This window comes from Barbus barbus (genome assembly GCF_936440315.1).
Source record: "Barbus barbus genome assembly, chromosome: 6".
In the NCBI taxonomy this organism is placed as follows: Eukaryota; Metazoa; Chordata; class Actinopteri; order Cypriniformes; family Cyprinidae; genus Barbus; species Barbus barbus.
The window spans coordinates 15078599-15092846 of NC_136734.1; the positions used below are offsets into that span (position 1 = coordinate 15078599).

At 34.8% G+C, this 14248-nt stretch overlaps 1 protein-coding gene across 1 annotated transcript in view; it reads left to right on the forward strand.

The window, feature by feature from the left end:
* The first annotated feature begins 1076 nt into the window (after nucleotides 1–1076).
* The window catches only part of LOC306871007 (vacuolar protein sorting-associated protein 37D-like), a 47595-nt gene continuing 34423 nt past the window's right edge, over nucleotides 1077–14248 (forward strand). Inside the window, exon 1 of the mRNA XM_079418648.1 lies at nucleotides 1077–1412. Within this exon, the coding sequence (XP_079274774.1) occupies nucleotides 1245–1412 (168 nt within the window). The 5' untranslated portion in view covers nucleotides 1077–1244. The remainder of the gene's footprint in view (nucleotides 1413–14248) is intronic.

A 14248-nucleotide genomic window follows, 5' to 3' on the forward strand; every position in this document is an offset into this window, starting at 1 on the left:
TGTAGTTTATAAATCATGTTAGCCCGAACTACTGTACTGTAGCACACTGAAATGAAGAAATATGAAATTATTAAAAACATACAAATAAAAAGTTGTTAAAATATTTTGCATTTATTAAACAATCTTTTTTTTATGAAAATATTTTCTACATTCTCTGGCTATTTGGCGATAATGTCCATTATGTCATAATTCACTATACTTTGTGTGAAACAAAACAATCCCAGCCCTTCAAAACTGAATATAATAATACCAATTATTATAGAATTAATATATTTAATACATAATCTGAAATATTTAATTTAAAGTTATATAAATGATAAAAACATAATCTTAAACGTATTAGATTTCAATTAGTTGCCAGCGCAAATTTTCGTTCATTTATTTATTTTTATTTTAAAATGTATTTATTTATTCATTGCTTTATTTCAATTAACAAAAAAACATTTTGCATGTCGATGGTGTCGAGATTAGGCCTGCAACAACTGTGCAAAATTTGGGAGTGTTGTTTGACTCTGCGTTATGCTTTGATTCACATATTGGTCAGATTGTTAAATTATGCTTTACCAATTGCGGAATATTGTTCGTATGTCCCTCACTTAATTTTGTAGATGCTGAAACTATTATCCATGCTTTTATAAATTCCAGATTGGATTACTGTAACTCCTTATATAGCGGCTTATCTGCCAAAGTTATTAATCGCCTCCAAATAGTACAAAACTCTGCTGCTCAAGCACTTACATTAAAAAGAAATAAAAATCTGCACGTCACTCCCCTCTGAACCGTTAAGCCCAGTGTTCATGTTGTGGCTATGTTTTTTTTTTTTTTCTTAAAAGATGTAATGTAATATTTCTTAGCTAAAGCTTTAGGTTAAACTGAAAGCTAAAGATTATTATTTATTAATATCACGTTAATAAAATTGTAAAATTATTTCGTTGTCTTTTTGCATAGGATGAGAGAACTCGGCTTGCATGAGGAATTGTTTTATATCTCTGCCGCATGTAACTGATTTGTGTATTTTGTATCGTGTCATGTAGCCTACGGCACGTTGTCAGTGCTGCGGCGTGGCGCCTCCTGGCGGTGGAACGCGGAACTGGAGGAATCTGTAAACGTGTGCCATAGTCTCTCCGTGCATTGTCTTCGCAAACAGTCAGTCCTGGAGCGCCTTCATGCCGATGAGAGCTGCTCCAGCACCACTCCCGTGTTCACGTACATTTGGCGCCGAGCGTGAGCAAAATGGAAGTTAAATGGCTGGCAAACGGAGTTGTTTAGTGCGCCTCACGGGGACAAGAATGTCCCAGAAAAGGGACGTGAACTCTTACCCAGATGGGTACAGGGTCCTCAATAGCAGTGAACTACGGGAGCTCCTACAAGATGAAGAAAAAATGAATCAGATCGTGCGACTCAGTGAAAAGGTATTTCTTCCGTCCACACACACAGTTTGGACCATTAACAGGCGGTTTCTTTGCATGCTTGTCATTTTTCTCTGATCAACTGTTGTACTTGTCATTTGAACAAACTGTGAGGTAGATTATTGCATTCACACATTATACTGATCGTGTGATTTGTGTTGGGTTATATGCATTACACGCCGTCACATACATCTGTACCGTATACAGCGCTGCAGACGAATACAAAGACTCATGTACTTGATAAAATAATGTTTTGTACAGACAATGTTTCTTAAGGGAATCTTTTCCCAAAAATGTACTGTCAACATTAAAGTTTTTGCATTAAAAGTAAATAATGAATTAAACTATTTTAGTAATAGGCTGCTTCACATATTAACATAATTTCCCATTACAGCTTTGCCAGCGTACAAAAGTATTGACAAAAATGCGATTTTCCCTTCCTTGATATAAAAACCAGTTTTAATACGGAATACTTCATTCTGATTGGTCAATTAATTGGTCATTAGGCAGTGAAATATATTCATACATTATATATACTGCATATTTCACTGTTGTGTAAACGGCAACATTAATAATATATAAATGACTATTGTTATATTGTTCCAGTGTTCATGTTGTTCCTCTCTCTCTTTCTCGCTCTAATTTGACTTTTTTTTTTCTTAATAGATAATGGACTGTTTTTGTTAGCTGAAGATTTAGACTAAACTAATTCTCAAATTCTTTCTAAAAACTCTTATATTAAATGTCCATTTATTTATATTATGTATAGATGCCCCCTCCCCCATATAGACAGTGGGAGTCGCAATAATGAGCAGCTGACTGTACACCATCTCTTAAATATCACTATCATTGCATTTTAAGTGGTTATTGTAATGCAGTCAGTCTTCATTGTATTCTATTCCTATATCAATCTGAAATGAATTTTGTGTGGTTGTAATATTTTCTGGCTCACCGTGTATAGGCTATAATATCTCTCTCTCTCAGATTATTGTGTATTGAAACACAGCGAGGTTATATGAGAGCTCTCAAGGTGGATCATTCATTTTCAGCTTAGAAAATCGTTTCTCATTTGGGACTGATCCGGTGTCATTGTATATGACATTTGAGACTTAAATTGCTGTAGCTTGATACCAGTTCCCTGCATGCCCACAGGAAGCATGAGCATGTTATTTGAAATATAAGGATAAATATGTTTGCACTAGGTCATAAAACAACCTCAGTCTTCATAAAATATGATATACACATCAGATACAGTACATTATACTCATTAATTAAAGGAATAGGTCCTTATGTCATGCTAAACTTGACTTTATTTTATTTGTGGACACATAACAGGAGATGCCCTGGCTGCTCTTTTAAGCAACAGTGAAAATGAAGGAGGACCGAGGATGTCACGCTTAGATAATGACGAAAATTATACCAATCACAAAGTCTGTAGAGGAGAAACAGAGCAAAATTTAAGCTAGTATTCTTAAATCTCATGCTTGCACATGTTCAGACTTGCATCACAATTGTTCACGAGATGACACATGAGAACCAATAGAGGCATCACTGACTTTAAATGTAAATGACACATTAAAAAAGAAAGATTTTCCAGAAAGCCATCATTTACCATCAGAAGACTATATGGCACGACATTCATGGTCATTGTCATTTTCAGTGCCTTTTGGTCATTTATGAAACTTGACAGCCTCTTTCTAAATTCACTTTCATTATATGTAAAAGAGCAGTCAGGACATTCTTTTAAATTTATTCTTATGTGTTTCACAGAAAGGAAAAAATTTTGGTTTGGAATGACATGTTTGAATTATGAACAATCAGCGTTATTTTACTATTACTTATGTGAGGATATTGTTAATAATTGTTAATTTTTTATTATATTTTCAGTGTACGTGTATATATATATCAGTTTTAGTAATTTTAGTACTTAAAATGAAACTTATTTCAGTTTTATTTGATCATTATTTCAATTACCAGAAGCAGTTTTTAGTAGCTTTTAGTTTTGGTCAACAATAACAATGGAATTAGATTTTTTATTTATTATTTAAATATATTTATTTATTTCCCCTAAACTGAGCAATGTTTCCACATTAGATAGATTACAGATGGTCAATGTGTTTTTAACAGCAGAGGCATGTGGTAAAAATAAGAATTATACCAACACAAATAACTGCAAACACAGATGCAGCCTCTGTATACTGCATCTTATGGATTGATGGCTGTGCACGAGAGTTATGCGCTGGGGTTGTAGAGGTCAAACTCCTAATGACTTGTGATCAGTGAGGCCCATCACTATTCCCATCACAAACAGGTCAATTCATTAACACACCAAGGTCTCCAAGGGCAACTGCAATGAAAGGGTCACAATGGGCTAGTGCTCTGGATACAGTTATTGCTCTTGTATGCATGAGCGTCATTCCCTAACAAGGAATTGTGGAGTTTTTACTAAATGGAAAAGGCTCTGTAATACCCAGGCTGTGCTCTTTCCTATGAATGGCAATGAGATGGCCTTTATGGTTAACTTTATGTGCTCATTAGTGATACAGAGGAGAGAGTCAGACTTACTCCTTGAATTCATCAGTAACAGCAGCTCTTTGGTCATTCATGGTTTATTGACCAAGCCAGACTATCTCGGACTAAACAGATGGTCTTAATGTACTGTGCTTACGCTGCATGCTTAATGTGTACAGCCATCATTAATCATATAGATTCTTGCCTTTGCTGTTTTGTATTGTTTACATGTTGAAAACAACTACATCTTAAGCTTGGATGTTGAATCTCGTTGGCGCAACCAAAGGTGTGAGTTTGGGGAGAAGCCGTCTGTTTGTCATTCAGGGGCAGCGTGCAAGGAACAAGTGTGAATTTTTTTTAACTACATTTTTGGCAAATATTTTAATATATATGTCTGTGTGTTTTTAAACTCTAAAACATGAAATGTGGAGTTATCTGCTTTTGCCAAAAAAAAAAGATTGTTGGAGTTATCTGCTTTTGCTAAAAAATAAACTTTTAATATGTAAAAAAACATACTTTCAATTAACTTTAATTTAGTAAATTACCTGTATTTGTTTAAGTTATTATTACTTAATCAAAACAACCCAACTGCAGTTTGATTGATATTACTTGGAATGTGCAATAAACAAATTTGATTTCTGAAAAAAGAAAAACAAATGGAGTTATCAGTTTTTGCAAATTAACTCTCTCTCTCTCTCTCTCTCTATCTCTCTCTCTCTCTCTCTCTCTCTCTCTCTCTCTCTATATATATATATATATATATATATACAGTGCTGCTTGAAAGTTTTTGAACCCCTTGCAGAATCTGTGAAAATGTGAGTAATTTTAGCAAAATAAGAGAGATCATACAGTACAAAATGTATTTTTTATTTAGTACTGTCCTGAGTAAGATATTTTACATAAAAGATGTTTGCATTTAGTCCACAAGACAAAAAAAAAAAGCTGAAATTATTAAAATAAACCCATTCAAAAGTTTGGGAACCCTTGGTGTGTGGTTACCTGGATGATCTACGACTGTTTTTTGTTTTGTGATGGTTGTTCATGAGTCCCTTGTTTGTTCTGAACAGTTAAACTGAGCACTGTTCTTCAGAAAAATCCTCCATGTCCTGCAGAATCTTCAGTTTTCCAGCATCTTTTGCATTTTTTGAACCCTTTCCAGCAATGACTGTATGATTTTGAGATGCATCTTTTCACACTGAGGACAACTGAGGGACTCAAACACAACTATTAAAAAAAGGTTCAAACATTCACTGATGCTCCAGAAGGAAACACGATGTATTAAGATCCGGGGGGTGAAAACTTTTTGAATTTGAAGATCAAGGTAAATTGTACTTAAATTGTCTTCCGGAAAACATGCAAGTATCTTCTGTTGCTTCCGAAGGGCAGTACTAATGGAAAAAATATATATTTCTACAAAATAGCTCTTAATGCGTTGTGTTTCATTCTGGAGCATCAGTGAATGTTTGAACCTTTTTAATAGTTGTGTGTGTGTGTGTGTATATATATATATATATATATATATATATATATATATATATATATATATATATATATATATATATATATATATATATACACAACTTTTAAAAAGGTTTTATATATGTTATATATAATTATATATAATCACATGATTGTCATGAGTTAACTCGTGATTAATCGCAACTTTTTTATTTGTTCTAAATGTACCTTAAATTAATACTTTTCAAGTTTTTAATACTCTAATCAACATGGGCATGGACAAATATGGATACTTTATGCAAATGTATGTTTATTATTATTGAAAATGAAACCATAGTCAACATAGAGCATGAAGACATGTCATAGATGTTTTTTCAAAGAACTTGTTCATGTCTATTAGACACATGAAAAAAGAAATAGCAGGTTCCCATTACTTCTCTTTTTTTGCACTAAGCAATTTACTCACACAAACCTGTTTATATTTCTGGATGACAGGGCAGCTCACTTCTTCTGAACATGCAAAATGTACATTTATTATTTATTATTAGATTTGTTTGCCTCTCTGTGCCCACATACTGTATTTTGATGCAGCTAAATTCTCAATAAAACCATTTTCATTGATATATTTTACTGTTTCTGTTGTCAGACAATAGAATGAATATGAAATAGTGACTGAAACGCAACCCAGTAAGACTACATAACCAGGTCTCTCTTTAATCTGCACAAAAATCCTGATAATAAAGCCGTCTTCTGATGAAATAAAAATACACATAAGATAATGACAATAGCTATACTTGCATGTAAATTAGAGAAGCAACATAATATCAAACGGCTGTTTCATCAAGAATGAGGCAGTTGTTTCTGAATGGGTCATTGAATCTTTGACTCAACCGATTCGAATCATTCAGTAATGAAAACACGGTTGAGTGTTGCTGTGAGATGAGGCGAGTGAGGTTATGGTTCTGCTGAAACAACAAAAAAAGTCAATATTGCGTCTAAAATGTAAGTGACTTAATATTAATTACTTGTTTAGTGAACCGTCATATGAAATCAGTGTCAAATTTTCAGTCGTGATGGTATTCAGCACTCTTTGTCGTGTGATGTTGCTTAACTGTATCATGTTATAAAAACTCCACACTTCTAAATTTTACCGCAGTATGCTAACTGAGTTTAACTCACTTTAACACACTGTTAACTCACTTTGTGTTTGCTGCGCTCATTTGTTTCTATTTCTCCTCGAGAGAGGCAGCGCAGCCTTGTTAGCGTCATTACATTATGCACTATCGATCGCCATTTAGACTAAATGATGAAGAATCATTATCGCGTTTTGGTGATTGTTATTGGCGTTTTAATCTTGTCCGGTCGGGCAAGTAAAATTCTCTTTCAGTTGGCCTTTTAAAAAATCCACTTGTCCCGGATAAGCGGACAAGCCCTGCGATGTGTGTTTAGACTGCTTCAGTAGGCTAGGTCCAATCTTTACGACTCCTCTGTATTTAATTTAGAATTTAGCGTTTGATAAATTTATTCAATTTCTGTATATTTCTGCTGAGGGGCACAGGTAGATAAATATGACATTTATTATAATGGGTTTATGTGAAGATTGTTTTAAGTTCACTTAAATTAGAAGTTATTTTTAAAGTCTAATAAATGTTCAGATAGATAGCTCTTAATTATAATGTAAAGTTGAATGGCTATAGTCAATGGTTAAATATTATGGGGAAACATTTTTATAGGGAAGTCAGTATTAATTGGTACCAGTGATACTGGCCCTCAGTCATAAAAAAGATGCCATTAAACAAATATTAAAAATAGACTGTCTTAAATATGTTGTTTGTACATTAATTTGAAGATTTGAAGATAATTTGAATGTAAAATTATTGCAATATAAAAGTATATTTAAAAACTTTAATGTTAGGTGGGATTAATCGTGATTATTTTCAGAAAAATGTGTTTAATTAGTTATTTTTTTTAATAATATATATATTTTTTGTAATATATATTACAAATCACTGCTCTAATGACAAACAGTACATATGATACATATACATACATACAATTTTTGAATCATATCATGCATTTGCTTCCACAAAATGTATTTAAAATTATGGAAATGCATGGAAAGCACATAAAAGTTAAGTAGCTAAATACACCACCATTTGAATGTTTGGGGTTAGGATTTTTTATAAAGCAAATGATACTTTTATTCTGCATAGATGCATTCAATTGATCAAAAGTGACAGTAAAGTGACTTACAAAAGATTTCCATTTCAAATAAATGCTGTTGTGAACTTTCTATTTATCCACTATTTATCAGAGATTCCGGAAAAATATATTTACACATATATAGCCATCAGCATATTAGAATGATAATAGAAGGATCATTTGACAACAAAGACTGGAGTAATAGAGAAAAACTGGAGAAATATTTAAATTCTTGAAATATTTCACAATATGACTATTAAAAAAAAAACTTTTGACCAGTCGTGTATATTTTAGTGGCACTTTAAAAACATTTAAGTCATTTTGGCCAAAGAAACATTACGAAAGGATCAGCCATTGTAGAAAAGTAGCAATTTGTGAATCAGTTGTTCTTTTGAATTCTTTTTACTGAATTGATTCTTAATGATTCATTCACAAGACTGATTCAAAATTGTACTTTTATGGTGCTTTAGTGTCATTGAAGTTTGAAAGTTACAGTCCACCTTCATTCTTAATAAACCGTTTCCTTCTCTGTTCTTTGAAAGAAAGAAAGTCATACAGGTTTAGAAAGACATGAGTAAATAATGACAGAAGTTTCACTTTACTTGGAGTGAACTATTTCTGTACGGTATTTTCCAGTTTGTAACTGTAGGCATTTGCATTTTTGTATTTGTTTTATGACCATTGTATCATCCAGTCTACATGGTCTCCAGAGGACTTGCATCTGCACAGTGTATAAACAGACATACAGGCAGCTGCAAGCGGATAAGGATAGTGTGTGTCAAATCCTGTTTAGGGAAAATGCTCTCTGTAGGTCCAGGAGTTTTACTTCTTGCATTAAACAGCAAGAGAGAGAGGAAATGGGCAAAGAACAGAGATACTGGAGAAACATACACCAAAGACCCTGCTGTTTCCCTCCGCTTTCAGAATGTTCATTCTCCAACCACAAGTGTGAAAGACATGCACATCAGCAGGGGCTGGACTGGACTGGACAGTTATTGGCTCTGGGTGACTTATGACGCATGCGGCAGACTCAGCACTATGGAATACTAAGAACCAGAGAGGGAAAGAGCCTCAGGACTCACTCAGATGTTCCTCTGAAGTATGCCCCAGTAACTAAAAGATTGATCATGGCCCTGTGAAATGTGAAAGAGCATGTGTCTTAGCTGTCTTTGTGGTATGAAGCGCTACATCCTCGCCAAGATAAACCACATCCTTTCCTGGAGTTGCAAATGCTGAGATGAATTTGTAGGTGACAAAGTGCATAAAGTTTTAAAGAGTTTTATTTCAATTATAGTTTTATTCAATTATAGTTTTTTAATTGTGAAATTGATGTGGCTGAATTCATTTAATAAACAATTCACAACTTGGTGCATTAAAAAAGACAAACCGACACCCATAACTAACAACAACAAAAAATAAATCAAAAATCAAATCAAATACCCTGTGAAATCAAAATGAGAGTTTTATGGCTTTTTACTGGTGTACTTCTAAATTCACTTTTAGTAGATATTACTGTTATATATTATTAGATATTACCATTATTATAATGTACTTAAAGGGGTCATCGGATGCCCATTTTGCACAAGTCGATATGATTCTTAATTAAAAGTCTGTAACATACTTTGGTTAAAGGGGTCATATGATGCGATTTCTTGTTTTCGTTTTCTTTAGTGTGTTATGTACCTGCTTGTGCATGTATACGATCTGCAGAGTTACAAAGCTCAAAGTCTCTCACAAAAGGATTTATTCTATCTAAAAGAGAAGGCTGATCCAGACCGGGCTAAAATGCCTCATTAAAACACGCCCCCACATGTCTACGTCACGCTGTGGAAATATTTGCGTAATGCCTCCTAAATGTGCACGCAAACAAGGAAGACGTGGTTTCAGTAACCGCAGTAGTGTTGATGCAGCCATGTCAGAGAGACGCTGTGTGTTTCTATGCGAAAGCACAAGCACTTTATTTGGCCTTCCGAAAGTAAACAAAAAAACCCCTAAAAATATAGGCTAAATATTATATATAATCATAATCATTCAAAAATTTTAATAAATAATATAATAGTATATACATAATACTAAAACAACACTGACTCATAATAATCCCATACCACCTTCTACTGACAATCATTGTTCTTGTCTGTGACGTAACTGATGCCTTTTAGCTCTAAATGGAAGAAGCTTTTGATGTCTTGCCAAACTTCTTATTTCATGAGTCCTGAAAGTGTGACCAAAAAAGAAAGAGTTAAAAGCTGCTATTGCCCTATATTTGATTTTTTTGTGATTCACACGCAAACTGGCATGTCGCCTATCTAAACTTCTAACAGTTATGCATATTTAGCACAGCATGCTTTGGGATATGTTGCTCTTTTTTAAAGAAAGAGATAAATATTCATGATTTGACCTCCATGTGTAGTTAAAAAAGATGACATGAATACTGAGTCCCGCTGAGCAGGCATAATTGTTAGGCAGAGCATCAGAGTGAGTGTAATTTCTGGGTGTTGAGTGTAAATGGATTAGGTTTGCAGGAGAGATAAGAAGAACGTCGTCTCCGCTGAAGCCACACTTTGGATTATGAGTGAGAACTGTAGGAAAATCTATGACAACCCATATCCAATTCATTACCCAAGCCATTTATCATCTTGTCTAGATCCTCAAAATGGCTCTGTAGGAATTTAAACGATCCTTCACTGATCATACCCTCATTTAGTGGTCGACAACATCTTTATCGTCTTTAAATAGATTCTGAAACTTCAAGTGGAAAGATGGTGTGCTCTTTGTTTGCTGTGAAACCATGGAAATGCTTGCCTCGTCGGAGTGGGCTGCAGTAATGGGAAATAGTTAATGAAAGCTGAGAGCTTGTAGTCCTCTGCTTGGTCCAGTCATAAAAAAGTAACACCTATCAAGCTTAATTTGTGGTGTTAATTGCACCATATGATTTACTCAAGTAGCCCAGGTTACTGGATTTACGTCCATTATCAAAAGATCATAGCCTTAACTCTATTCCTAATTCTAACCATAACCAACCCCTAAAACCAAAAACAAATGGTAGGAAACTAAACACTAGTATGCAGGCATGAATGCTTTGGCCACCGCATCAAGTGGTCCCATTGTACATATTTAACATTCATTCTTGCATAGCGATAACACACTTTAGTACTCAAAGGAGAAATATAGTTGAAAACTGACCATAGAAAAGACATATTACGCTAATGACCGGAACAGAATGCTGAGAATGCAATGCATATTGTACCTCAGATGGTGTTGACACATTCTGGATTTCAAATGTGCATAGTTAGATGATTCATAGACTAGCGTAGAATATGTTTTAGGCCTAACCAAGGAGGTCTATAACACCTAGTTTGAGCTATCCATTAGCATTCCTCTTCATCTCAGTGGCAGTTATTTGTGATTTGATCTGTCATTTTTTGCTAATGGTTGCTCAGTTCTGCAGCCAATTTCCTGAGCTATGAAAAACGCTAAACTCTTACTGTAAAAACAATAGTTCTAAAATGAGTTTTTTTTCTGTAGAAATGCCATTGAAGAATAATTTTTGGCTTCCCCAAATAACCTTTCAGTGATCAGTTCTTCAAAGAATATATTTTTTTTCCTGAAAGAACAATTCAATAGTACTAAAAACCTTTTTCCACTATAAAAAACCCTTTGTGTAATGGATTTTGTTTGTTAAAGGTTCTTCATAGAACCATGGATGCTAATAAAGAACCTTTATTTTTAAGAGTGTGTATATAGCTAATTATTTATGTGGTGACATGACACTTGATTGGCTGATGACACACTGTTCCGAACCCTTCATTAGTGAGTCTCACACTTGGCTCATTTGGTGATTTTGTTTAGGAACCTGGCATGTTTTCTCTCATAGTTTGGTTTGTTTAGGCATACATGAACACGGCAATCATGGTCGGATCCGCTCCAAGCCAATTGTTCCAGGATTGGCTGAACAATGTGGTCCTGGCCTGATTGAAAACTCTGGAGTGGTTTGGTTGTGGTAAGAAAGCAATCTGACCCAGTGGACCAATGATCCAAGCTGTATCATAATTCATAATGGGAAATATGTTACAACAGTGTCTGTTTCTGTTGGTGAGCACATTACATATCCAACGAGAGCCATTCATCTTAAAATGTTGTGTTATTGCAATTCTCTGAAACAGGTGCATTGCAAGAATGCTGCCCCGACAAAACCTTGATACTATTAGCATAATCCCAGAGCATAGAGGTGCACTCTGACCAATGAGAGGACAGTTTTATTCACATGTGAAATGCATAAACACATTATGGTATGCTTTGAAATGTTGCCAAATGGAAACAAGAAGAAAATGCTAAATTGTAATGATTTATGTCCCTGTTTCAGAACAAAGCCAACAATCTACTGGTCAAGAAATGCTTTTTTGTGACTATAAGTCCATTTGAATTGGGCATATAATCTAAAATATCTCAAATTAAATATATTTACTTGAAAAAATCTGTACACTCTTAAAAATAAAGGTTCCAAAAGGAGTTTTTTGCTGTATTGAAGAACCATTTTGGTTCCCCAAAGAGCCTTTCATTGAACAGTTCTTTAAAAAATTTATTTTTTTCTGGGTGTGAAGAACATTTGAATAATTCAAATAACCTTTTTCCACTAACCTTTTTCCTTTTGTGTAATGGAAAGTTTCTATACCATTGATTCTAATAATGAAATCTTATTCTAAATGTAGTTTTCACCCCTAAAGAATTGAATGTCGACAAACTGGGACAGCACAGACATTTCATGTGTTTGCATTTTACTCTTCACGGCTTCATTCGTCATGCAGAACTGATGCGTGTAATTTGCAATTATTTAGCGTTATGTGATCAAAAAACAGCTTGACGTTTTCCATCTGCGTTTGATGAGGGATTAGTTCTGAACATTTACATTGCTTACACTGTATATAATATTCCTTTAATTAGAAAATGATTATCTGCTCGTTCTGTGCTCCGCCATTCTGGAGAAGTTGTCTCTGAGGAGAAACATTCAGTCATCACCCACTCTCTTGAAGCGTTGATGGAACATCCCCATCATGTAAACAGCAATTATTTGAGAGTTGAATCAAGCAATTGACCTTTAAAATTTGAGGTTTATTGTTTCTCAGCAAAAAGAACCTCACATAACCTTAACTACGTTTTGATCACGTATGCTCTTTTGAGTTATTTTAAGCAGCTCAAGTATTCCAGATTCGTCGTCTTCAGAAGATGATGGCTTGATCAAAGGGGACTGCTGTTCTCACATTCGCCCTTAGCTAGATAGATTCTGTAATAGTTGTGCCACCAGTGGGAACGTCAACGCCGTGTTTGGGGGGTCTCGCACAGCATTAAGAAGGAAGGTGAAATTCTCATATCCGTTGAGCGAATGAATCATTAATCCTCTTATATGCTTGACTAAGCATGCTCAGTCTTCATAATGTTCCCCAAGTTTTGAAATGCATAAAACTGGCAGTTAATATTCACAGCAGCAACAGAAGAAGAAAAATCAAGTTCTGTTATGACCCAAACCCTCACTTACAGTAAAAGTAGGGGTCTGTGGTTTCGACTGATGTCTGGGCCTTTGCGAATGCTTTCCATGAAGACATTGGTTTGGACGTGGCTCTGCTTTTCCCTCCATGGTTAGAGAATGGTCTTGGGCCGTGTCATGTAGGATGGTCAGAGCGAATAATGGCACTTTTTTTCAGGGACATGTGGACAGATTTATCCAGCAGCCATTCCAGCAGGATTATTTCAGCATGGGACTTTGTTTTATTGTACTCAAGCAACGCGTGGTAGACTGAGTCGGTTGGTTAATCGAGCATTGTCTTCATTGGCGCTTCAGGCTATGTCCCCTTTTCAACGGCAAATCACTGGAAGAATGCTCATTCGCTCTCATCTGGAAATCATCAGCTTGCTTTTATAGAAATATAGTTGAATGTCAATATTTAGTGTCGTTCGGACTGAATGAACTTGTGGTGAGTGAAGGCTTTACCTCCAACATGCTATGTTGCTGTTTCTGATGCCATCCTGTGTTTATTATGTTTTCTCTCATATTGCTTGTTATGACCTTGAGCCGTAAGCCTTCCTGTCACATTCATGAATTGGGCCTTGAGAGAAAATCACTACTTTAATATGAATTAAGCAGAATCTTAAGAACTGGTTATTGATATTCATTTCCCAGTTCACAAGCCCTCCATTCGAATGACTACCAAAATTGATTCACCTTTATTTATAAAGCGCTTTTAACAATACAGATTGTGTCAAAGCACTTAACAGTATCAAATTGGAGGATAGAATGCCAGTAATGTATAATAATATTAAACACTCAATTTTCAGTTAAAGGCATTTCATTACTGAATTCAGAGATGTCATTGTCTAGCTCAGTTTAGATAAATGGTATCTGTGAAATCAAATTGACAATAATCACTAGAAATTAAGTGTCCCCAATTTTACATTTACATTTTTTCCAATCTTAGTAAACTCAACTAAATGCTAAATGTCTTTGTTCACTCACAGATGTGGGCCCTTGCCCAAGCCATATACCCAGTTCTCACTGTTCTCATGAAACATAAGGATCTTTTCTCTACAAATCAAACATATTAGCTAAAGCCCTCAGTCACGCTAGTGTAAATTGAAGGCTATTATTTTCTCTTTTTTAGAATTCCTACAATCTC